The sequence below is a fragment of the Camelus ferus genome, chromosome 2, assembly GCF_009834535.1.
Source record: "Camelus ferus isolate YT-003-E chromosome 2, BCGSAC_Cfer_1.0, whole genome shotgun sequence".
NCBI lineage: Eukaryota > Metazoa > Chordata > Mammalia > Artiodactyla > Camelidae > Camelus > Camelus ferus.
Window position 1 is genome coordinate 87049543 of NC_045697.1, and position 27599 is coordinate 87077141.

Sequence of the window (27599 nt, forward strand, 5' to 3'; positions counted from 1 at the left end):
ATATTTGTTTTCATATTCTTTTTCATTAAAGGTTATTACAAGATATTGAATATAGTTCTCTGTGCTACACAGAAGAAATTTTTAAAAATCTATTTTTATATATAATGGTTGACATTTGCAAATCTCAAACTCCCAAATGTATTCCCACATCTTTTCACCTGGTAGCCAAAAGATTGTATACTATGTCTGTTTCTGTATTGTAGATGAGTTTATTAGTATCTTCTTTTTTCTTTTTTAGATTCCACATATAAATGATATCATGGCATTTTTCTTTCCATTGAAATATTTTAAATTGGCTTTTTAATGTGTATAAAAATTAAGTTTGGAAAATAATTTTTGAAAGTAGTCTTAAGTCTTCTGGAAATGTCTGAAAAATCAGAACTTCTATAGACAGAACTTTAAAAACAACAAGAGTTAGTCTTTAAATGTATTTTATTTGTTACAGATTCTACGGGGAGACTGAAGCAAGGTTACGTCAGATATTTGCTGAAGCCACTCTGCGGTATTCTTTATTTTTGGATATTTGGAATTAATAGTCAAGTCTGTTTTAATCAAAGTAGAAACAGTAGCACTTTATATGAAGCATGAACAAAAATAATAGGACAAAAATAATAGTGATAGCACTGGATACAGATTATAAATCTAATGAAGTTCTATCTAATCTATTTCTATCTAGTATTGTTTTGGAAATGTGATAAATAAGGAATTAAATTACATAATGTAGGAAAAGGTACAAACTTCCAGTTATAAAATAAATTATGGGGATGTAATCCACAGCATGGTGACTGTAGTTTATAATACTGTATTGCATATTTGAAAGTTACAAAGAGAGTAGATTTTAAAAGTTCTCTTTACAAGAATAAAGTTTTATGCCTGTATGGTGACACCTTGAGCTAGACTTGTGATCATTTCACAATATGTATGTGCAAATGTTGAATCATTATGTTGTATACCTGAAAGTAATGTAATGTTATATTTCAACAATTTAAAGAATTACATAAGGTAAAAATTAAGACAGTACTAAGTCATATGACTGCTTAAGCATATAAATTTATGATTTTCTTTCTTTTGAGTACTCAGATATAGCCAATATATCTAGTTCTTTTAGTAGACTATTATATTTGCTCTTTAGGTTTAAAACTTTGTTTTATTACACTCTGCTTCAAAGGGACAAATCTTTTGCTCTTTAAAAATGATTTGTACTAATTGTCAGTTTGGGCTGCCATTGTTACATTGCAAGTTCTTTTAGAGTGTGGTCTGTAACTTGATCTAATGTCATGTTATTTATAATATGGCTATAGCTCTTTCATTGTGTTGGTATTTAGCTTATAATTTCCGCTTTCTTATCAAAACTTCCATTAAAAATTTTTTTTTCCGGCGATAGTAGATGATATAATAGTTTTTACTCCCAATCCCGAAGATTTGAGAACCAGTGGTACACCTCATTGTGTAGTATGTTTTCACTGTTGCTATTGTTATGTTCCTGGCAGTTGAGGTTTCCTCTTACGAGAGAATTTTCATCTTTTTATGGGAGAATTGATCATCTTGAGAGGTTTTTTTTTTTTTTTTCAGTCAATTAAGGAAAAGAGCATTTCTACTTTCTATCCCTTGGACTTTAAACTGGCTCCAAGGACTAGCATCTCTGGTCTTGGCTTGTGAATTGATCCAGGCATAGCAGTTTAGTGGGCATTAGTGGGCAGGTTCTGTCTGGTAATGGACTCTCATCTCATGAGCAATAGACTGTTCTCAGTACTCTGCTGTTAATTGAGGGCAGATCTAGAGTGTAATATTGGTGAGTTAATAATATGGGCTAAAATTAATCTAAGATTTTTCAGTTTAACATCCTATTGCTTTTGTCTTTAATATTATTAACTAAATCCTAAATTTGATCTGTTGCATTTCAACTAAAAATTAAAATGACTCATGTTCAATTTTTTAATTGAAATGCATTGTATCAAATTTAAAAATTACATGTATATTGAATTCATTTTACTTGTTTATTTTTAGGCACCCATCAATTATTTTTATTGATGAACTGGATGCACTTTGCCCCAAAAGAGAAGGGGCTCAGAATGAAGTGGAAAAAAGAGTTGTAGCTTCACTCTTAACACTGATGGATGGTATTGGTTCAGTAAGTATAGCATCAGTATTGATTCCTGTAGGAGGTGCTAGATTCTTAAATGTATGAAGTAGAAAAAACTATTAAGTATGCCTGAGTTTGGGGGTTCTCTAGGGCAAGGGAAAAATGTTAACTGCACAAACTAGAGGAAAGACCCATAAAATAATTTTCTTCAGTGATTTCTTAGCGACAGGACAATGTAACCTAGCCTGTTTTTGTAGCATATAAAATTATATACAATGAGAGATTTCTTTTGTAATAAATGATATTAACCTAAAAACCTGTAGCAAAAATTTAGTGAGGAAAATTTAGCAGTTGAATTTTAGGGGATTTTACTAAGAAATTTCATGAGTAAGTCTTAATACTCTTAAAAATTGATTCTTTTGGGGTTTTAAGTTTGGCAAGTGAAAGGATAGGAAGTGAGAATGATGGAAATGTGTTTGTACAACATTTTAAAAGAATTTCCTCATGTTATGAGATTCTCTGATAGTGCATACTATCTTATATTAATAAAAACTAAGTGCTGATTATGAAAGGGAGAGCCATGGGACTGGTAGGGAAGAGGGATGAAGAAAACTCTTCTCAGACCCCTGATAGCCATTTACTAGAAGAATACACTTCTCATGCAAGATTGTAAATAACTCATTTTTTAGAATCATAATACAAGTTAGAACCAAAAATTTTTTTAGAAATCATGGCATCCTAAATTCCTTCTTTTGCCCATTAAAAAAGTGGACATTTAGAAATTTTTGGATTTACTGTCTATTGGTAGAAACCAAACATGTGAGAATAACATGAAGGTTTCGTATTGTCTCTGTTGTTTGCTAACCTGTGTCACAGTTTTAATAGTAACACGAGAGAAGGGTTGTTACCTGGGGGAAGCTGAATGACCATGTGGTTCTCAGTCTTGGGGAGTACCTAGGAGTGATCAGCATGTCCCAGGTTTGGTTCTCAGCTTGTCAAGTTAGAGAATTCAGTGTTGTTAGTATGTTGGAGGTAGTGGAGCTCTGAGGATGACCCACGGTGGCAACACTCAAGAGACTGATTAAACTGGGACACCAGTTTGTCCATTTACAATAAGAAATACAATTATTTAGCTGACCAAATAGTTTATGAAGACAAATAGATGTGGAGAGTGGCATTATATAAATAGGTTTTTGATGAGTAGGAAATCAGATGGAAGGCTCTGTGTTGGAGGATCTAAATTACCATATCATTGCTGCCTCTTTCTGTGCCACCGGGATAGCCTGCTGTGAACTAATGTTCTTCACTCTGGGCAGGACTGGAAGCATGTGACAATGAAGTTTTAGTCTGAAAATATTTAAAGGGTCTGTATTTTGTCTTTGAAATAATTCGTACATTTATTGTAATCCACCTTTTTCTGTTGGCACATCTAGTATAATTGATTAGGTTTGTGTTTTCTTTCTTCAAATCACATTCAAGTTAAGCTTGTCTCTGTGAGATTATGCTTGAGTCATCTGCATAGAATGTTGGATAATTTCTTCAGGTGGCTGATCATGATCATAGTTCTTTATAGTTTGTTGTTCCAAATTTTATTCTCAGAGAGTAAAAAATCCATGTGTGTTCAAGGATGTCTGATACTTAGGTGTTGGTTATATTGTTGTGAAGATTTTCAGGAATTTAAAAATTTACCAAAATAAACAGTCTATAAGTGAGGAAGATTTCTTAGACAGTTGTGTAGTAGAGCCTTGTTCTGTTTGCTTTTAAGTAGGGAAAAGGACACCTTAAAACAATTAAATTAAAACAGCTATATAGGATAGAGTATCATTTGTTATTATTTGTGAGAATAGTGTAGTTAAGATGCTAGAAGTGAAAGAGACATCATTTACAATAGATGGAGAGGTAAGTATTGGAAAATTTTCTAGGTGATGGAGCAGTTAGAGTTGGGCAATGTGGGATGAATAATGAAATTTGGGAAATAAGGGATAGGACTTAGCAGCCTGGATAGTTAGATCCATCCTTGTCTATATTGCTAGCGCTTATTTTTAAATTTACTTTTAGAAGAATATATAATTTATTTTTATCTGATTTTGTTAGGAAGGAAGTGAAGGACAGGTGTTGGTTCTTGGGGCCACAAATCGCCCTCATGCTTTGGATGCTGCACTCCGAAGACCTGGACGATTTGATAAAGAGATTGAGATTGGAGTTCCGAATGCTCAAGACCGGCTAGATATCCTCCAGAAACTGCTTCGCAAGGTACCCCATTTGCTCACTGAAGCTGAGCTGCTACAGCTGGCAGATAGTGCTCATGGATACGTTGGAGCGGATTTGAAAGCCTTGTGTAATGAAGCAGGTGAGAGCGATTTGCTATAGTGAGTCTGTACTGATGGACTTAACTCTGGTTTGTTTACAAACTGATAGTTTATATCTCACTTATTTCCTAATGGAAATAGCTAATTTTTCTAATCATAAAATTATTGTTTGGAAAAAAAATTAGATAATTCAGAAAACTATAAAAAAGAAATAAAAATCCCTCTTAATCCTACCTCCTAAAAATGAACAGTATTGTAGTGTATATCTTTTCAGACTTTCTTAAGTGTGCACATACAATGTAACTGGATACATTAATGACAATATTGATGATGACAATATTTGTTGATACTGTGCTATGGAAATTTGGGAGAAGTGCCTGCAAGAGAATGAAGATTTTCCTTGAGGAGCAGCTCTATATTTGTTACGGTGCTGTAAAAGTACTTAGTGAAACCTAAGAATTCTTTGCCTCAGAATATGTGACAGTGTTAAGTCTGAAAATGTTTAAGTGTTGTTATTAATCATTTGACTCTGACTTTAAGAACTTCACCGTGGCATAACTATAGTTACTTTGAAGCCCGTAAGACTTTAACATTTTTGCAGTTTTTCAGGGTAATTTCAACCATGAAGAGTGTGATCAAATCAGGGCAGTTTTTATAACCAACTAAAGTGTTTGATTAGGCAAGTAAGAATTTTTTGAAAAATATCTGATAATCTTTTTTGTTGTTGTTCTGAGAATATTTCTAGAAAAAGGCTTCTTTCCTCTAAAGACTGCGCATGCCTCATAGCATCTCAAGTTTGTTAGTTACCTTATGTTCCTTATATTTATTTTGTTTTCTTATATGGGCATGTGTTTCTAAGTCTTTTTATATTTTGGAGGAGCTTTTTTTTTCAGTTGTGGCATTCTGTTCCAGTTTGTGACCTAGCCAGTATCTTCATAAGGTGCTTTAGAGAAAGTTTAACCCTTGTAGGTAATGGAAGAAATCGAATTCTTGAGTTGGAAATTTAGGGTTTTTTAAAGAGCTTTAGTACAGAAATATAGTAACTTTTATCTCCAAAGCATTGTTTCATAGTCAGTCTTATTTAGTAGGCTCTGAAGACTCTTTTCATTAGTCCTTTGATCTTTCTAATCTGACCCAGTGTGTGCAGGAAAAGAGGTTTGAGAAGTTAGAACAGATAGGAAAAGGAAAGTTAGAAGACATATTTATGGGCCTTTGAATACTTTATTCTTTGTGGAGAAAATCAATTTTATTTCATTCTGTTTGGTTACTATCAGTTTCTATTTTAGAGGACTTACAGCTGGGGGAGACTATTGGTTTTGTAGCCCACAAAGCAGATGCAAACATCCTGGTGCACTGCGGTCTAGGACAAAGTCCCTTTCTGTCTAGTTTTTTTATGCTTCACAAGAAATGGTGTGTTTGATCATGGAAATGAATTCCCTAGCTATCAAGAAGCAGAAGTATCAGTGGATAACTTTGCTTCCTTCATTCCATTAGGTAACAGTGAAGAGTCTGGATTACCATTTAGGCATTGCTTTGGACTTGCTCATCTAGGCAAGGATTCATTCTTCAGCATCCTTTATCAGACAGTTTTTGACTTTCTAATACATTTCATGCATTCTAGAAGGCTCTAGGATTCTTGCTGTCTAGAAACACAGTCTGATGAAGGAAAGATTTGTAAACAACTACTTATACAGTGAGATACATGCTCATAAAACTATGGAAAATGTAGTTATCTCCTCTGAAGAAAGGAGACTGGTTATATAGAAAAAGTGACATCTAAGAAGAATCTTAAAGAAAAAGCAGGAATTGTACAGTTAAAATGAGGGCATGAGAAGGTGGGAAAAGGAAAACATTCTTTCATCTAATTGTCACACCAACACTGTGATAAAAATATCAGATAGACTCAAAAGAGGTCTCAAAGCTAATATGTGGCAGAACTAGAATTTAAACTCAGGATCATCTTACTCCAAATCCATGCTCTTAACCAAAATTAAATCATAAAATAGATTTTTATCAGGGTGGTGTAAGGCTTTTTGGTTTAATTTCAGTCTGTGAAACTCAGGGTAGGATCAATTTTTAGAGTAGAAAATAGCTGTATCTTTTCACAGGTAATTATAATCCAGAAATAAAGTGGTGTCCTAAGACTTTCAGGAGAAAAGTGATAATATAACTCATATACTAGGTATAAATAGGACCATCTACTTTTCATAGGCACTGTAGTACCCTAAAGAACTTCAGGAAAATGGCAAGAAAATTTAAGAAATTCTCCCATTTACTTTGTTATATTTAATTGAAAAAGTTGTGAAAGGATCAGAAGGTTAAGTGGAGAAGACTTTTTATGTGAAGATATATATACATTTTAAAAAGGATATACTTGGTGCATACAAGCAGTAAATAAATATTAACTGCTGTTAATGTAACTTAATTTCAGATTATCAGGTATTGCATTGATCTTCTGTCTCCCCTAATCTAGTAATGAATCAGATTATGAGAAGGTAATTTTTAAAAAGATTAGTCTTAGAATTAAAGTGTCCAGTAGGGAAAATACGTGGTTTTGTGTATACTTGTCTTAAATACTAGTGTATGTTGTATTATGTAGTGTTGTTTTCTAACTTTATATAGCAGAATAAAGCTTATAAACAGTGTGCTAGAATTTTTTGCAGGGGATTTTTCCAAAGAGGCAGGGGGGCATAGTAGAAAATGGATTTTGAGAGTTGAACAGACCTGCCTTTAAAATAAGGCTTGTGATCTTGGGCAAGTTCTTTGCTTTATATGAACCTTAGTTTTCTCCATTTGTAAATTGAAGGGGGTTCTGGTATATGATATCTAAGAACCATTGTAAATATGACATTCCCTGGATACAAGGGAGAAGAAAGAAAGAAATGGAAAAAAAGAAAGAAAAGGAGGGAGGAAAGAAGGAAGGCAGGAAGGCAAGGAAGGCAAGGAAGGCTAGGAAGGCTAGGAAGGCTAGGAAGGCTAGGAAGGACTAGAAAAAGGGAAAATAACAAGGAAGTTCCCAAGTTACTCACAAAACCTGCCCTGGCCTCATTAGCTACTTACATACATCTGGCCTTTCTACCTTTCATCGTCTTCTCTTTTGTACTTGTTTGAATGATTTAAACTTAGGTAGTTGGTCAGGGTTTTCTCCCACAGTTTTCTTAGAAATAATGCTACAAAGCAGACTAATGCTGATTGTGAAGTTAACTGCATTTTCTCATTGGAGCAGTTTTATAGTTTCTAAGGACTTGAGTAAATTATACATTTGGTTAATAGTGTAATTCAGAAAGAAAGATAAAACAACTTTAAAACTCTGTGAGAATTAAAATTGTAGAATTATGCTCCAAGTGCTGTAGAATGGGCATAAGTGTATCCAACTTAGTGAACATCCAAGAGCATACCCGACGTGTGCATTGAGCAGGGGAAGGGAAAACTCAGCTGTACTATAAATTTGAACTACGTACTCCTAGTTCTAAATAAAAAGAATTTAACATTTAATGTTGCCTCCTAACTGAATTTAGAGGAATTGTTAGAGGGTACATTGAATGGTTCTCAGTCATTTAAAATGACTGCCTAAGACTGTTGAAACTGATGCTGCCCCACCTTTTTTTTTTAATATGGTAAATGTCCTTGGGCAAGTAGACGCAGTCCCAATTAATATATTGTGACTTAGAATTACACACAGAGTTAGAATCATTGTTTTAACAAAAAGAGTCATGGTAAAATCTTAATACGTGGAGGCAATATTAATGATTTCTAGTACAAAATATTTGCTTAGTAAGTATTTGATCTGAGAAATGTATGTGGAAACTGGGAGACATAATGAGACATAATTACCACTCCACTCCCCTCGCTAGAGTAATAAAAATATTTGTTAACCTTGGAGTTTGGTTTTGTCTTTAAACCCTGGTCCCTGGTGAGATTCATCTCCTCCTGTCCTCTGTTGCCTTTCGAAATCCCTGCGTGATGCTGAGGAAACAACTCCTGTATATAGGTAGCGAGGTGTAAGTGTTCTGTGATGCCTTAAATAACTGCTGCTCTTTTCTTGAACATTTCCAGTCTGTTTTTGGCTTCCCATTGGCCAGATGTCTTAGCTATGGTTCTAACTGGGGACTTGAACCACATCTTGCTTCAAACCAGTGCTTTTTAGGAGGCATTTTCATTGTTTACCAGTATTGCTGCATTTAAGTGGGCTGCATTGAAGCTTGAGAATTCCGCTGGCATATTTGGGAAATAAGGCACCTTGACTTCCAAATTTGTCAGGACAGTGAGAGACTGCAGCTCCAGGAGATGTATTCCTGAGTATGCAGGTTAATTCTTCTCTTATTATTTATTCTTCACAGCAGAATTCAGATTCATTTCACATGTTCCCAGTTCCCAACAGATCACTCAGAGTTGAAGTTTTCAGACTTTGTCATGTGTCTGAACCACCTGGAGAACTTAGTAAACTCAATGGCTGGGTGTGCCCTAGTCTCAAAGTTTCTGGTTCAGTAAGTCTGGGCTGGTTCTTGTGCATTCCTAACGTGTTCCCAGCTGATCTAATGCTGACACCGCTTGGTCTAGGACTTTGAGAGCCACTGACATAGGTATTGGTTCTTAAACCGTATGATGTATCAGGTTCACCTGGGAACCTACGCGCATACACACTCCCTCCCCATACTTAATTGAATAAGGGAGGTGGGGAATTGGTTTCAAGTACTTATGATGTTTTTCAAGTGATTTTGAAGTAGCCAGTCTCGCACTTCCCTGTGAACAGTTATTTGTATCACTGATTTAGGTCAGTGGTTCTCCTGTGTTAAATCTGTGTGAGAATCACTTGCAGAACTTGTTAAAACACAGTTCTGGGCCTCATCCTGCTGGTTTATTAGATCAGGGTGGGGTCCAAGAATTTGCATTTCTGTCAAATTACGGGTGATAGCAATGCTGCTGGTCCAAGGGCTGCGCTATGAGAGCCACTGATCTAGGCCATCTAGCTCTCCAATTTCTGAAGATTCTCTGTAACTGATTTTAAATGACTGTTTTAACTTTAGGTAGTGTAAATTCTCTGACTGATAGTGTTGAATTTCTTCCTTGAGTTTTTATGTGTACTAGTCTGAACTCCTATATCATTTAACTCTCCCACTCTAGGAGAAAATGAATGTCTTGCAGGTATGTCTTATGGTTCTGAATAAAACTTTAAAATGACAATTCTGACAGATGGAAAAGCCACAATTAAGGGAAGAGTTAAGAAATAACAATTTAAGAATACAAGGAAGAATGTAGATGTGTGTTTTTCCTAGAACATTTATTTGCTTATTATTTGTAGGCCTATATAGTCTCTGAGCTCTTTGTGTGTTGGCTGTCTGATGGTTTTCCTTCTTCCAGGACTGCCTTCTAATCGGGGAAGCTCTGCCCTTTTTAACAAAAAGTGATGCACAGATGTGTAGTAACAGCATACACTGAAGTGATCCAGGATTTCATAAAACCTAAGTGAACTATGTTACTGATCAGTTTAGTAATCTAAAGTTATTGTTTATAGGATAGTAATCTAATGAGCAAAATCCCTGTGGCATATATGTTTTCTGCATTCTTTTCCAGAGGGCAGAAAGTTTATAGGCTATTACAGAGTTTGTAAGAGTGATAGTGCATCTTTTGCAGTGTGCTTACTCCCAACTCTTCTAATCTTTTATTGCAGTGTTACTAAATATTTTCCATATTTTAAACTTTGTCTCCATAATTAATAAGAAAGTTGGAAATACTGCAGTAGTGTTGCTTTCAACACTTGGATCTCTTATTATCTGAACAGATACAATCTTTAATGTTGAGGGTTGGGTGTGAAACTGATTTTCAAATGTTATGTTTTCTTTTATTAATTTATGTTATAAATTAATTTTTGAGCTAGAGTGTGGTTTGATAAGTCATGACTTGTCCAAAAGCCTAATGTTTTGTAGCTCACCTTTTTAAGCAGAGCAGCTGCATTTTGAAATGTTTTATCTCAAGCAGACAAGCTGTTTATAAGCTCAACTCTGACACATCCTGACATTTAATGTCTGTGTTTGTATCTCTCCTGGGATTAGGCTGCCTTTCTAATTAATTAGTTGCATAGCCTTTTATTAATTCCCTCAAAATTTATAATGTTTTAAATTAACAACATAGATAAGCATACCACACTTTTTTAGAAAACATGAAATGTTAATTATGTAGCAGAGACATGAATTATATCAACTCTGCTGAATGTTAGAAGATGCTTAGCAACAGTGTTTTCCAAATGCAGGGATTTATTATAAACTTATCCTTCTAAGGCTGCCTGTGCCATTTCAGGAGAGTGAATATAAATAGAGCTTGATTTCTTCAAGAAGTGGACTCAGTCATTTTGTTTACAGTGGAAGGAAGTATTTGCTTCACATCTCTAAGAATTTATCTTTAGCATCCTTGTTGATTACACATCATTTCAACATGTTCATACCAAATACTTGGGCCTTGGTAAGATAGCATCACAGAACAGGAAGAATTAAAACTCTTATTTAAACAATGATTTTGTCATTATTGCACTTACATTAGGTATGGTAAAAATACTGAATCTAATTACTATTACATAACTTTTTTTTTGAAATGGAAAACTTTGTTTGTCTTGTACCAGGGTTCTGAGATATTTATAGCTGTGAGGCCTCCCTCCCACCCTTCATTTGCTTATTTTAACAGGAATTTATGGAGGATCTACTACGTACAGTCCAGCTCTTAAGAAAGGGTCTCTTTCTAACATTTTCCACTATTTTCTTTATTGATTCTGCCAGTGTTGTTTTCTAACTTAGAATTAAAATACTGATTCTATAAAAATTCAGTATTTTCAAATAAAGTCCAATGAAATAGTGGGGTTCAGTTGAAAGCTCTAGGTCACAAATGCTAACACTGCCCCTTATCAGCTAAGAGTCATTGGGCAAGTCATTTAACCTCTTGAACTGTTTCCCTAACTGCTAAATAGGGATAACATTTTTTGAAGAGTTCTTAGGAGGTTTAAAAGTAAAGTCTGGCAACAGTGTTCAAGGTTTATACAGGCCCTTGATAAGTGACACTGTCTCTTTTTGAAAACAAATTCGTATTTTGTGTGTATTTATGTAGTTCCCTGGTAGAAGCTTATTTTGATTTTGGCAGGATTCTTGATTTTATGAAGTATTCCTGATTATCCTAGTTCTGTCCAAGGCTATCAGGGAAATCTGGCAGAACCCTTTAGCTTTCTAAGGCAGTGATTTTCCCTGAATCTGGAGCAGTGAAAGTCTTGCCCATCAGTAGAAATATACAGACAAAGATAGGTACAGACTTGATTTGGGAGTGCCTTCCTGACAGATTTTCTTGCTGAGTGTGAGAGCCCTCATGTTACACATTATCAAAGTCACAGTCTCTTCCCTCCCCTGTGCACCTCATCCCACATGAGAGTCTACTGTAGGCCTGCAGTAGAGCAACAACATTAAATTGATGTAGGTATCATGGTTGCTGCTCTAATTAATGCATTTTATAAGAGATCATATCTTTACTCATTATTGTAGTTGGTTAAGTAAGCAGTAATTATGCAATATAATATCTTGTAAAACAATGAACTTTCCCCTCTGTTTTGTAATTCTGAAATACAGTGATGGTTATATTTGTGATAGTGGGATTTTTCCTACTGGTTAAATATTATGGATATTATATAAGAGGTGGAATTTTTTTTTTGTCAGTTAAGTGGGAATCTTAATATTACTTTTGTTGTTCATTTGGAATGACTAGAGCTGAATGGTTTGTTTCAGAAAAACAGGTGGTAGTTTTGATTCTGTTTAAGCTCTAAGTGATATATACCATTTACTTCACTAGTGGAAAATTTTCTGAGTTGCCTTGCCAAGGCTATAAACGTAGAAAACTTGAGGAAAGGTTTTCTTCTAATTAAAACAATCACAAAAATAAAATCAGTCTATCTAAATGAAAGTCAATTGAAGAGATAACTCAATTCCTTTCTTCTTTACTCTATCAAATGCTGTCAGCTCTATTTTCAAAATTTATTGAGTTTGAGCTTTAAATTTTTTTTTTTTAATTTAAACTATTTTCATTGCTCTTTTCTGGACTATTGGAATGTCTTCTTCCTGCCCACTCTATCCTCCACCTCCTGCCCCTGTTTATTCTTTACACTGTTTAAGCTGCAGGACTTTGAATTGCAGGTTTTGGAGATGAGGAGATCTTGGTTAGAGATATGAATTAGCAGTTTGTCATCAGTTAGATGGTGACTGAAGCCATTGAAATGAGTGAAATCACTTAGAATGAGTAAAGTTCATTCATTTATTCATTTGAGCCAGGTACTGCACTGGGTGCTGGGGCTTCTCAGTGAATAAGAGAGATTTGGCCTCTCTCCTGTTAAAGCTAAAGATGCACAGGGAAGTATAGCAGTGTAACAGGTAGTTAAAATACATTGTATTGTATTTGAATGGTCAGGGAGGTTTTAGTGTACTAATGAGAATCAGGTCTTGAGACCAGGTGCCTGGGGACCATCACCATTCAAAGGTTGAGTTGTTAGAAAAGGTCTGGTATAGGAGACTGAGGAGTGATTAGAGAGATGGGAGGAGAACCCCCAAAAATGGTGACTCAAGTGAGGGAAGTTTTCAAAGAGAAAGTAATTAGAAATAGTGCATTAATAATTATCTCTGATTGAGTACTTACAATGTGTCAACCGTTGTTTGAAGTCCCTTAGCACATATTAATGATTTCTTACTCCCTTATATGGTTATCTTCATTTTATAGGTGCAAAAACTTAGGTCAGAGAGGTTATGAAGCTTTACCAAGATCACCCGAGAGGTTATGGAGCTTTACCAAGATCACCCAAGAAATAAATAGTGGAGCCAGGATCAACAACATAGAGACCACAGTGACATCAAGTGCTTAGTTTCTTACCTGGGAGGTCATGGGGCCCTTGGAAGAGAGTAGTTCTAGTGGGGTCCTGTGGCTAGTTGCTAGATTGCAGTAAATTGAGGGGTGATTGAAAATTGAGGGAACAGAGATAGTGATTATGAATTACTTTTTCAGTTTTAATGGAGTGTTATTTAGAGTTTTGGTACCTTCCAAAAAAAGAAATAAATATGGTTGGCTGCTCTCCCCCTTTGCCGCATCTGTGCATCCCGATCCTTGCCCTCCTCAGGTCAAAACCAGATCAGACTGTGTTCCTTCATTATTTTCTTGGTTCCTCTCCTCTTACGTGGGCCTTGCTCTTGTCCACCAAGCTATAGATCTTCAACCTCTGTTGGCATAAGAATTGTGCTCTAAACAACTAAATCCCCCCCCCCTTTCTTAAACTCAGCATTTTAGTACAGTTGGTAAGTTAGGTAAGTAAATAATTTGACATTAAAAAATTGAAAATAAAAGCTATATTTTAGGAAAGTCTCTTGAAACCTGGGGCTGGTGAAGTGTATTAATTCTGATGTCATAGAAGTAGAAGACTCTATCAGAAATCATTTAGTATATTCCTTTATTTCGCAGATGGGGACAGACAACGTGCTCTGTCCAAACTCAAGTAGTTAGTGAAGTCTTGGCCCAAGAATCAGATCTTGAGACCAGGTGCCTTCCAAGCAACTTTTAAAGTTGATCGGGCGTTCAGAAGAGACCTGGCTTCTGCAATCAGTTTAAGTTAAACCAATCATGTGTAGTATAAATAAAGCACAAATTGAGGGTATCCTGTTTAATTTCTTTTCTATGAATAAGCAATGAGAAATGGAACTCTCAGTTCCAGATATATCAAGTGATACTTATCACCTTGTCTGTATTTCATACTGAGCTGAGAGAGATTAAAGACTCCAGATAAAACATTTTCTGGAGTTCTGATACTTTGAGTAAAGTATATTTTAAAAAGGAAGACTTAGATTTTGTTATAGTTGCTTTCATTCTTCATATGCCTGAGTATGCTATTCAGAAATTTCATGCGTAACTTTTATAATTCAATTCTGAGATCAAGATGCCCATGTTTCATGTTACTTCTTTATATAATTAAGTATCTGTAGAGTAGATAGAAATCCTAAAAAGTATTATTACCCCTGTGATCAATTTAGGTTTAGTTTCTAATAATGGAACTTAATTGCAGTCTCAAAAAATAACATAATTTAGTAGGCATTGAGTATGAAATTGTAAGCTTCCATATGTGTGGGGCAAGATGTCTGTTGATTGAATCTGGAGCAGATGGTTGGGAAGAGCATGAATTCAGAGTAATTGCTCTTGTCCAGAACTGATTATATCTGGATAGTGATGAGTGGCTTGAGGAGAACATGTCATATACTGGAAAGAATGTGTTGGATTAGGCTTGCCTGGGGCATTTTGCCTTTTCTCTTCACTGTGTCTTGTTTTCCATCTCAAAACTTTTGAGAGCATTAGAACATAAAGTAATGAAAACAAAATGACATTTAATTAGCTGCACCTGTTTTTTATTTCAGAGTTGTGTTTCTTAAGAACATTGAAGCATTGCTTCTGTTTTTGCTTACATTTTAAAAATTAACTTTAAATCTTAAATTTAGTAAGGAAAGGAAGTGCCATAGATTGTTTGCCCTGAGCTATATTCCTTGATGATGTACATGTCTCTATTTCCTCCTCTAATTAATTGCTTACTTCTGGTTTTTTATAAATACATGTATTTTTAAAAATTTGGTTTCTTAGCATGGATTCTAGTGTGGCTTCATTAGGAATGCTGATGTCTAATAATTTAAGCTTAGCATCATAGAATTTTAAAGCTGAAAAAATAATTTAAAGCAAACATATTTAAATCTTTCCAATTAATAAATGAGATAACTGATGGCAAGAGGAGGTAGGTTTTATATAAAGGAACACCTAAGCTAGTGGCAGGTATAGGACCATGGAGGATTCGTTGCATTAATATGGTAGCTCCAGAGATCTTTAATTTTTTTGAACTCTGATATACATTTCACATTTAATTCATATAAATTCTGTACATTATTTTCAAGAATAGCATTTGTATAACATAGTGTACCTCTATATAAGTCTAGAATCATGGAACCTCATATTGGAAAAGATTCTGCAGGTCTTTGGTCTATGGCGGGGATTTCCAGGATCGCTTTTACGTTTATATGGCTTTTACAAATCTGTAGTCATCCCTATTTTCTTCACTTTCTGACAATCTGCCATACTTCATCTTCTCCATCTATCTACAAACAAATGAATAGAGTTGGATTTAGATTTATTTAAAACATGTTCTTTCATTTTTCTAAAAGTGAACTCTTCAAGGACAGAGATTTTTGTCTTTTATTGTCCTCCAGGGCTTCATAGTCTCTAAAATGAAGTATTACGTTCATTCTTGTCCCTAGACCTTTATGTATGGTCTTCCCTCTGTCGCAAATACTCCACTGCCTCTTTGGCTTCAGTTCCCATGTTAGCAGTTTGACATCAACTCACTCTTCAAATCTAACTGCTTGAGCTTAGACACACATTTTAGTCTCTCTTAATTTGTGAAATAAAGGAATATACTAAATGATTTCTGTGAAGGTTATGTAACTCTAAACTGTCACTAATCCTACTGAACTGAGTTAGATGTCCCTGACTTGTGTGTTTGTGCCACTTTGTTCTTTCCATGTCATAATACTTGGCATAGTTTATAATAATTATTCATTGTTATGAGTCTTCTCTGTTAGACTGTTAGCACTATGAGAGGTTTATCTGCCTTCTTGTTCTTGTGTACTCTAACATGTAAGAGCTCAAGATGTTGTTGAATAAATTATGCGTAAGAGGTTCTCAGTGAGTATTTTGAATGAATGAATAGAATTGAAGAGTACCTGTGAAAGAGTAGCTTGTAGTCAATGAATGCATCTTCTCAGTGATTTCATGAAACAATATTTTAATATTTACTTTGCTTTAATATGAATTGTATTGAATTGGCAAGTAAGTAATACAGGTATGGAGTAGTGATTCTCTCACTAAGAACTGTTTTTTAAAAATACTGTCGGATTAATTCACATAAGGAATGCTTTTGTTTCTCCTCTAGTTTTGTTCTCCTTTGTTTATAGTGGCTTTGTTTATAGTTTTTTCCCTTTTACTTCACTTTTTTTGTATTCTATTTTTTAGTAAACTTCTTTCTGAAATATAACTTGTAGAAAAGTGTAAAACTATTAAGATCCATGAATTTTCCAGAATGAGTACACTCATGTAATCACCACTCAGATCAGGATATAAAGCATTTCTAGTGCCCTGGAACCTCCATCAGATTCTTTCCTGGCCAAGACTCCACACCTCAGCCTAAAAGGCAGCTACTCTTATGGCTTCTAACACCATAGATTAGTTTGGCCATGGTGCATAAAAGTACATATTTCTGTTTGCTTTATATCTGGGAGTGAAATTATTGGGTTGTAGCATATGTGTATGTCCTTGATAGTAAATACTGCCATAAGTTTTCTGTAATGATTGTGTCAGTTAACTCTTCCACCAGTAATGTGTGGAAATTTCAGTTTCTCCTCAATCTTGTCAACATTTGGTGGGTTTTTAACAGTATTTCACTGTGGTTTTATTTCTCTGATGGCTGAGTTGAGTACCTTTTTATATATGTATTGTCCATTTGGATATCTTCCTTTGTGACATACCTGTTCAATATCTATTCAATTTTTCTACTGTGTTGCTTTAAAAGAATAATAACTCTTTATAGTCTCTTTTGAGGAATAGAAGTTTGTAACTACAGATATTTATTATAACATATATAAATACAATGAATCCAGTTTATCATTGTTTTTCTTTGTGGAAAGTGGTTTTTATATCCTGTTTAAGAAGTCTGTCAATTCCACTGTTATGAATATTTTATTTTACATTATCTTCTTTGATTCTGAAGATGCTTTATGAGCTCTCCTTTTATATTACCATCTATAATTAATTTACTTTTTTCCATGTAGATAATTAGTTGTACCAGCACTAGCTGGTGAAATGACCATTCTTGTTCTGCAGCGTTACTTTGTCATAAATCAAAGTGTTTGGGTTTAATATCCGGTTCTATTTCACTGATCTCTTTGTCCTTGTGCCACCATACTATTGAAATGTCTTTAATCACTTCAGCCTTATTAAAAGACTTAACTTCTGGTATGTAAGTGCACCTTCTTTTTTCTTCTTCATCAAGTTTTTCTTAACTACTCTTGGCCCTTTGCAGTTGCTTAGAACATTAAAAATCAGCTTGCTCCCTCCCCTCAAAATGGATTTAGGTTGAAATTATTAAATCTCTTGATCAATTTGGAGAGAATAAGAAAGTTAACATTTGCAATTTATGAACATGGTAGATCCCTTCATTTATTTTAAGTCTTTAATTTCTCTCAAAGTTTTATAGTTTTATGTGAAGAAGTCTTATATAATGTTCAGTAGATTTATTCTAAGGTATTTAAGTTCTTTTGAATGCAGTTATAAATGGAATCTTTTAAAATTTCACTTCATGATTGTTTTTGTTTGTATCTAGGAAAAATAAACTTTTGTGTACTGGCTTTATGACTACCTTGCTAAATTCACTTACCAATTTTAATATCGTGTGTATAGATTGAAGTTTTTTATGTATGAACCCATGTTACAGTTTTCGGTGTATGCAGTCTGCAATAATGAAAATTTCATTTCATTCCTTTTAACCCCTGCACTTATTATTTCTTTTTCTTGCCTTACTGCAGTGGTTAAATCTTTAACATAGATTTAATAGAAGTGATAACAGTAGTTATACTTACCTCATTCTTGATCCTAGGCAGAAAATTTCTAATATTTTACTACTATGAGTTATATTTGCTCTCTTTTCTTGTAGCTAATATGATAGAGTAATGAAATTTCCATTTATTCCTAGTTTGATTTTATAATTAATGATAATTTTTATGACATTCCTTTTCTATGTCTATGGGATAATATTATTCCTTTTCTTTATTCTATTAATGTGGAGAATGATGATGATTGATTTTTCAAATGTTAAACCAACTTTACATTCCTGGAACATAGCCATCTTTTCACGATGTATAATCCTTTATATATTGGTATTTTTGCTGTTGTTTAGGATATTTGCAGTTACGTTTATGAGAGAGATCAGACTATAATTTTCTTTTCTTGTAATGTCCTTTTAGGATTTGAGGAACAGGGTTATTTCTGGCCTCATGAATGAAGTTGGGAATTATTCTGGCCTCTTTTTTCTCTGCAAGAGTTTTTGTAAGCTTAGTGTTATATTCATCCTTAAATACTTTGTAACATTTACCAGTAAAGCTAGCTATGCCTGAAATTTTCTTTGTGGGAAAGATTTTAATTACAGAATTAATTTATTTAATAGCTATTGGAATATTTAATTATGTGCTTTTTTTGTTTATGTGTTAGTTTTGGTAAGCCTTTTTTTTCCCCTCCAAGTTTGTTTATTTCAGCTAAATTTTTGAATTATTTGGGTTAAGGTTATTCTTAGTATCCTCATTATCCTTGCAATGGTCTGTAGGTTCTGTAATGATGTCTCCTTTTATACTCCTGATATTGGTAATATGTATCTTTTCACACATATCTGTGATTGTCTTGCCAGAGATTTAACTCTGTTAGCCTTTTCACTTTAACACTATTAATTCTTCCAATCCATGAACATGGAATAGTATAGCTTTCCATTTGTTTGTGTCATCTTCAGTTTTTTCATCAATGTCATAGTTTTCCGAGTACATGTCTTTTACTTCCTGATTAGGTGTATTACTAGGTATTTTATTCTTTTTGATGCAATTGTAAATGGAATTGTTTTCTTAATTTCTCGTTCTGATAATTTGTTACTAGTGTATAGAAACACAACAGATACCTGTTTATTAATTTCATATTTTCCAACTTTACTGAATTCATTTACTAGTTCTATTAGTGTTTTGGTAGCATCTTTAGGATTTTGTATATAGAGTGTCAAGCCATGCACAGTGACAGTTTTACTTCTTCCTTTCCAATTTTGATTCTGTTTCTTTCTTTTTCTTGTCTGATTACCATGGCTAGAACTTCCAATATTATGTTGAATAAAAGTCGTGAGAGTGGGCATCTTTGTCCTGTTCCTGTTCTTAGAGTAAATGCTTTCAACTTTTCACCATTAAGAATGATGCTGGCTGTAGGTTTATCATACATGGCCTTTATTATGTTGAGGTATGTTCCCTCTCTACCCATCTTGTTGAGAGTTTTTATCATACGTGGATGTTGAGTTTTGTCCAAAGCTTTTTCTGCATCTATTGAGATGATCATGGTTTTTATTCTTCAGTTTGTTAATGTGGTGTATCACATTGATTGATTTGCAGATACTGAAAATTCCTTGCATCCCTGGGATAAATCCAAATTGATCATGGTGTATGATTCTTTTAATGTATTGTTGGAGTCAATTTGGCAGTATTTTGTTGAGGACTTTTGCTTCTATGTTCATCAGGGATATTGTCTTAAAATTTTCTTTTTTTATAATGTCTTTGTTTGCTTTTGGTACCAGGGTAATGTTGGCCTTGTAGAGTGAGTTTGGAAGTGTTCCTTCCTTTTCAGTTGTTTGGAATAGTTTGAGAAGGATAAGTGTTAACTCTTCCTTAAATGTTTTATAGATTTCCCCTGTGAAGCCATCTTGTCCCAGACTTTTGATTTTTGGGAGTTTTTTGATTACTGATTCAGTTTTAGTACTAAATGATTAATTACCAGTCTGTTCAGATTTTCTGTTTCTTTCTTAATCAGTCTTGGGAAATTGTATGTTTCTAGGAATTTATCCATTTCTTCTAGGTTGTTCCTTTTTTTATTGAGGTATAATCTCTTATAATCTCTAATGAATCTTTGTATTTCTTAGTGTTGGTTGTAGCTTCTCTTTTGTTTCTGATTTTATCAATTTTGGCCCTCTGTCTTTTTTTCCTGATGAGTCTGGGTAAAGCTTTGTCAATTTTGTTTATCTTTTCAGAGAAGAAGCTCTTCGTTTTATTGATCTTTCCTGTTTTTTTTTTTTTTTAGTTATTTCATTTATTTCTGCTCTGATCTTGTGATTTCTTTGGGTTTTATTTGGGTTTTATTCATCCTTTTTCTAGTTCTTTTAGGTGTAAGTTTAGCTTATTTATTTGAGATTTTTTTTTCTTTCCTGAGGTAGGCTCATGTTGCTGTAAACTTCCCTCTTTAACTGTTTTGCTGTGTCCCATAGATTTTTGATCACTTTATTTTTATTGCCATTTATCTTCAGGGTTTTTTTTTTAAACTTCATTTTCAATTTCTTCCGTAACCCTTTTAGTTGCATATTATTTAGCCACTGTGGGGTTTTTTTTTTTTTTTTCCTTCCATTTTTTTCTTGTAGTTAATTTCTAGCCTCATAGCATTGTGGTAGGAAAAGATGCTAGAGTATGATTTCAACCTTAAATTTATTGAAACTTGTTTTGTGACCTAGCATGTTATCTGTTCTGGGAATGTTCCGTGTGTACTTGAAAAGAATGTGTATTCTGCGGTTTGGGAATGAAATACTGTATGTGTATATATGTATTTACACACACAAGTCCAGCTGCTTTAGTGTCTCATTTAAGGAAGTGTTTCCTTACTGATTTTCTGTTTAGATGATCTGTCTGTTTGATGTAAGTGGCTGTTAAAATCCCCTGCTGTTACTGTGTTACTATCAATTTCTTTATTTATGCTTGCTAATATTTACTTTATGTATTTAGGTTCTCATATATTGGATGCATATACATTTACAATTATTAGTCATCTTTTTGTTGGATTGATCCTTTTATCATTATGTAATATCTCCCCTTTTCTCTTTTTGCAGTTTTTATTTTAAAGTCTTTTTTTGTCTAAGCAGTGCTACCTCAGCTTTCTTTTCATTTCCAGTTACATGAAATATTTTTTTCCATCTACTCACTTTCAGTCTGTGTGTCTTAGATCTGAAGTGAGTCTCTTGTAGGGCAGGCTATGTAGGGTTTTTTGTTTTGTTTTTTTTTTTAGTATTATTCATTTAGCCACTCTGTGTTTTTTAATTGGCATATTTAGTCCTTTTAAATTTAAATTAATTATTGATAGGTATACACTTGTTGCTGTTTTATTTATTGCTTTCTGGGTTTGTTTGTTTGTTTTTAGGTCTTTTTTGTTCCTTTCTTCTTTTTGCTCTCTTTCCTGGAGATTTGATGAGTATCTTTAGTGTTATGCTTGAATTCCTTTTTCTTTTCATTTGCTTTTTGGTGTGTATCTATTACAGTTTTTTGATTTGTAGTTATCATGAGGTTTATATATGGCAACTGATTTATATATGTGATTATTTTAAGTTGATGATCTCTTATGATTTTCTTGTGTATTTCTTATATATTCTAAAAACCATACGTTTTTGCTCACATCCCCACATTTAATGTTTTTGACATCGTATTTTACCTATTTTTGTTTTGTGTATCCCTTAACTACTTACTGTGGATATAGATGATTTTAATACTTTTGTCTTTTACCTTTCCTACTAGCATTATTAGTGACTCATCTATTCCCTTTACTTTTTATTTGTCTTTACTGTTGAGATTTTTCCTTTCATAATTTTTATGTTTCTAACTGAGGTCTTTTTGCTTAGAGAAATTCTTTTAACCTTTCTTGTAAAGCCAGTTTAGTGATGCTGAACTCTTAGCTTTTGCTTATCTGTAAACTTCTTTATCTTTCTTCATATCTGAATGATAGCCATCTTGAGTAGAGTATTCTTGGTTGTATGTTCCCTTTCATCTCTTTGAATATATCATGCCACTCCCTTTTCTGGCCTGCAAATTTTCTACTGAAAAGTCAGCCTATAATTTTATGGAACTTCCATTGTTCATAACTAGTTGCTATTTTCTTGCTGCTTTTAAGATTCTTTAATTTTTGCCTTTTCCATTATAATGTGTCTTGGTGTGGTCCTCTTTGGGTTCATCTTGTTTGGAACTCTTTGTGCTTCCTTGACGTGGATGTCTCTTTCCTTTCCTAGGTTAGTGAAGTTTTTAGCTATTATTTATTGAAATAAGTTCTCTGCTTCTTTCTCTCTTCTTTTGAGACCCCTGTCATGTGAATATTAGTATGCCTGTTGTTGTCTCATAGGTCTTTTAAAACTACCCTTATTCAATTCTTTTTACTTTATTTCTGTTTAGCTTGAGTGATTTCACTACTCTGTCTTCCAGTTTGCTGATCAATTTTTTAGTATTGTGTAGCAATCTACTGTTGATTGCTTCTCGCAAATCTTTTACTTATTGTATTCTTTTTTTTTTTAGTTGAAGTATAGTTATTTACAATATTGTGTTAATTTCAGGTGTATAGCATAGTGATTCAGTGTTTTTTGCAGGTTATATCCTGTTATAGGTTATTGCAGGATAATGTGTATAATTCCTTGTGCTATATAGTAAATCACTGTTGCTCATCTGTTTTATATATAGAAGTTTGTATCTGTTAATCCCATACCCCTGGTTTGTCCCACCCTACCTCCCTATCCCCTTTAGTAATCACAAGTTTGTTTTCTATTCCTGAATCTCTTTCTGTTTTGTATATACATTCATTTGTATTATTTTTTAGTTTCTACATATAAGTGATATAGTATTTGTCTTTCTCTGTCTGATTTGCTTCACCAAGCATAATATTTTCTAGGTACATCCATGTTGCTGCAGATGGCAGTGTTTTGTTCTTTTTTATAGTTAAGTATATTCCATTGTGTGTGTATGTATATACACACACCCCATGTCTTCTTAATCCAGTCTTCTCTTGATGGGCACTTGAATTGTTTCCATGTCTTAGCTGTCATAAATAGTGCTACTGTGAACATTAGAGTGCATGTATCCTTTTGGATTAGTGTTTTCATTTTTTTCTGGGTATATACTCAGGAGTGGAATTGCTGGATCATATGAAAGTTGTTTTTAGTGTTTTAAGGAACCTGCATACTGTTTTCCACTGGCTGCACAAATTTACATCCCCACCAGCAGAGTATGAGGGTTCTCTTTTCTCCACACCCTGACCAACATTTGTTATTTATAGACTTTTTGATGATAGCCATTCTGACAAATGTGAGGTAACACCTCATTGTGGTTTTGACTTGCATTTCTCTAATAGTTAGTGATGTTGAGCACCTTTTCATATGCCTGTTGGCTGTCTTTATGTCTTCTTTGGAAAAATGTATATTCAAATCTGCTGCCCATTTTTTAACCTGCTTGTTTGTTTTTCTCAGTGTTAACTTGTATGAGCTATTTGTATATTTTGGATATTACTAGTTATTTCATTTTTTAGTTCTATTTGGTTCTTCAGTATATTTTCTCTTTGTTAAAATTTTTACTCTGTTCATCCATTCTATTCCTGAGTTTATTGAGCATCTTTATGATTATTACCTTGACCTCTTTATTGGGAAGATTTCTTATCTCCCCTTGGTTTATTTCTCCTGGTATTTTGTCTTGTTCCTTTATTTGGAACGTACTCCTCTGTCTCCTCATTTTCCCAAATTTGCTCTTTTTTTCTGCGTATTAAGTAGGTTGGTTATGTTTGCCAGTTTTGGAGAAGAGGCCTCATGTAGGAGACGTTCTTTGGTGCCTGGTAGCACACTCCCCTCTGGTCACTAGAGCTGTATATTTTAGGGCATGCCTGCTGTGTAGGCTGCATGGGACACATCTGTCCTCCCATTTGTAGGTCACCCACGTAGGTGTACGGGTCTTGACTATGTTGCATCTCTGTCCCTCCTACTGTCTCATAGTTTCATAATTCCCTTTTAATATCTTTAGTTGTGGAAATCTTTTCTGCTAATTTTCAAGTTGTTCTCATAGATAGTTGCTTTGCAAACAGTTGTAATTTTGGTATGCTTGTAGGAGGAGGTAAGCTCAGGGTGTTCCTACTCTGCCATCCTTGCTACACCCCCCCTAGTATTTCTTAACTTTTGGAAACTCTAGGCTTCTTAATTCTTTTTCCTTTTCTGTTTCCTCTGGGAATTACTGCTGTTTTCTTGCTATCCTCATAGATGTGGAGTTTTTGCCCAGCTTTAAGTTCAGTAGTTTGTATTTGAACTTGTAGAGGTTATGCTGTTTTATAAATATACGTTTATATTATAGTATTATGTATACTTTTTAAAACCATATATTGCCTGCCCTTTCCAAACCCCTTTCTCAAATGAAAATAATTGGTCTCCTTTATTGCCAAATTTTATGCCTCATGATGTAAATATGGTGGGAAAATTATTACACCACTTCCTTTGTTTCAGTTTTTAGTGTATAGGTACCAATAAGAGTAAGCTATCTGGTCAAACTTAGAAATATTGACAAAATTGCCAGATTTGAAACATGAAGTAGTTCCTTTGGTCTTTTGATTACTTCCATTTATGTAAAGAGTTTTTGAGAACTGTTTAAATTCTTTCAGGCCACCAAGGTACTGTTTAAGGCACAGTGCCTTATTTCTGAAACTTTATTTATTTAGTTTTTTATACTCTGGTACTAATTAACTAAAAGGTGTGTTGGGCAGCGAAACAGTCTAATTTAAAATCTTTATTTTCATGTCAAGAGCTGTGAAGGGCTTGAGATTTTTACCCAACTTGTAAGCTATCAAGTTTCACAAGTGCTTGCAGAAGATGCAGTATTCCTGGGTCAGAGTTAAAGGACAGACTATTACTTTAGCAACAGAAATAGCCAGAGCAGCAGCATTTGCTCCACTCTAAGAGTCTCAGTATTTACAGCATTACAGGGGGAGAACTCTCAGCATAGGGAGGGTATGCTGTAATGGGCAGTAAGCATGTTTGCCCTTTGCTTTGGCAGGAGACACTCTGTCTTCCTCTATCTTCCTGTGTACAAACATCCTTGAAAAGATGGTTTGTAACAGAGTCAGTTAGTGCTTGTGCTGGAAAGATAAGCAGAAACATGAATGGCCTGAAGAATTATCTTTCAACATTTTTGGAAGGCAAAAAACCAAATGGGCATTTGTAAGATAGACTTATATAAGTGACTTATAAAGATTTTAGATTGTAGAGAAAAGCCTAAGAAAATTTCCCAAGAAAATAGTGATGTTTTTACACATATCCTCAACTTCCTCTTTTGTAGCTTTTTTTCCAGTTAGCCTGCTATCTCAAATACCTCTGTGAATATTAGACTTACACTGATAGTTTTCCTTGGGAAAGATCACTATGGATCTATTTTCTGAGTGTCGTTCTACTATTCACTGTTTTTTCTTAGTAGTCAAAGATATGCAACCCTCTCTGTTTGGGGGAATTTATACCTGCATTCCTTGCATCAGTGCTTCTGTTTCAAAGTTCAAACAAATGAAAGCAAGTAAAATGGCAATTATGTTATCATTTTCATTTAGTAAAAATTCATTGAGGCATAACATTTTAGACAAAAGATGTTAAAAGTGATGGAACTAGCTGTTGTCCCAGGGCAAGTTCACATATTCAGGCTGGATTTCTAAGTCTCTGAGGCTAAAATTCTTCAAATGGGACTTCATTGTGCACTAGAACACAAGTATAGCACTTCACTGAAAAAGACCCTAAGGCAAAGAGCACATAGGGACTTTGCTGCCCTCTAGACTGGAGGTCTTTGTCACAGATCAATAGGCTCCAAATCTGGTAATTTAGGTGTGGGTGGAGGGGGTTGGACATTCACTCCTGTCAGTGTTTAAACTCCAAGCAAATAGCAAAGACAAAGAACCTAGTATCTTTAACTTCCTAGATCAGCGTTACCTCTTTTCATTTGTTTTGGATCTTTCTAAATTTGACTTGATTGGCCATCTTTTTGTCTTTGTATTTTGCTGTTCTGATTCTACTTCTCTATCTCTGCCTATTAATTCTCTCTTTTTTTAAACCATTGTTTATTCTTAAGCTCCTCAGATAATAAGGTTTCCTAAGATTGAGTCTTCAGCCTTCATTCTTCCATCCCTCATCCCTCCCTAGCTTCCCTTGTACAGGTCTCTTCAATGTCTATAATGTAAGCTCTTGTGTGTATGTGCATAACTCTGAAGTTTGATTCTCTCTTGAGTTCCAAAACCACATTTCCAACTGCAGGCTAAGTATTTCCTTCAAGATGTTCTGCCATTACCTTACAAAATTTAACTTTGGTTTGTTAACAAAAGGTATGAGGCAAAAGAAATGTTCTTATTTTAATATTTTGCTCTTTTCAGAGAAATTCCCTAAATTATTTTGATAAAGCGTTATGGTCTTTTTTGTGGATGTTCTTTTATAAGTTTTATTTCACATTTGTAAATACCTGTCTTTCCATGTTTCACATCAGTTTGTCATATTTTCACCGTCAAAACTAAGCATTTGGATTTTTGCCTTCATCCCCTATATTATTTTCATCTACCTCTCTACCTTCTTACTGCTATCCACACAAACCCCCACACCTACACACAAAAGCACACAAAATTTTAAATGCTACAACATGAATTAGGTTTGGACTTTTTGTTATTATTTTTATCAGTAATGTTTCAGTCTGTATTTGTGAGGTAGAAGATAAAGCTTGTTTTACTTTTCTTTTTGTAGGTCTCTATGCCTTGCGGAGAGTCTTGAGGAAACAGCCTAACCTCCCTGACAGCAAGGTGGCTGGATTGGTGAAGGTTACTCTGAAAGATTTTTTGCAGGGGATGAATGACATCAGGCCCAGTGCCATGAGGGAGGTAGCAATTGATGTCCCAAATGTAAGTATTTGTACCCTCATACTAGCCATACTGTTTGAATTAAACTCTGAAAGAAACTGAAAGTCCAGGGAAACTACCTTCCTAAGCTAAACTTAAGAAAAAAATTTTTAATTGAAATTTTTATGGAGATAATTGTAGATTCAGTACAGTTGCAAGAAGTACTTTAGGGAGATCCTGTGTGTCCTTTACCCAATTTCCCACAAAGGTAACATTTGCAAAACTCTTGTACAATATCACAAGCAGGATACTCATTCTGATAGAATCACCAATCTTATTCAGATTTTCCCAGTATTACTTGTACTCATCTGTGTGTGTATGTATGTGTGTGTGTCTGTATTTAGTTCTGTGCAGTTTTATTACAAGTAAAGGCTTGTGTATCCATCATCGGTATCAAGATACAGAGGAGTTCCATCGGCACAGTGATCTCTTGCTTTGCTCTTAACTATACCCACCTTGTTCCTGTCTCATTTCTTAAATTCTGTCATTTCAGAAATGTTATATAAATGGAATTATACAGTATGCAACTAACTGGGATTAGTTTGTTGTTGTTGTTAATTTAGTGTAATTCCCTGGAGAGTCATTCAAATCATTATGCATTAATAGTTTGTTCTTTTCTGTTGCTGAGTAATACTCCATGGTATGTATTCACATGTTGAAGGACATCTGGG

At 34.2% G+C, this 27599-nt stretch overlaps 1 protein-coding gene across 6 annotated transcripts in view; it reads left to right on the forward strand.

Annotated features, from left to right (window-relative positions):
* The window catches only part of SPATA5 (spermatogenesis associated 5), a 300435-nt gene that overhangs the window by 12588 nt on the left and 260248 nt on the right, over positions 1–27599 (forward strand). For all 6 annotated transcript variants that reach the window (XM_032462972.1, XM_032462983.1, XM_032462968.1 and 3 more), the window contains exons 7-10: positions 446–502; positions 2008–2131; positions 4178–4433; positions 26777–26931. In XM_032462972.1, the coding sequence (XP_032318863.1) occupies positions 446–502; positions 2008–2131; positions 4178–4433; positions 26777–26931 (592 nt within the window). The remainder of the gene's footprint in view (positions 1–445; positions 503–2007; positions 2132–4177; positions 4434–26776; positions 26932–27599) is intronic.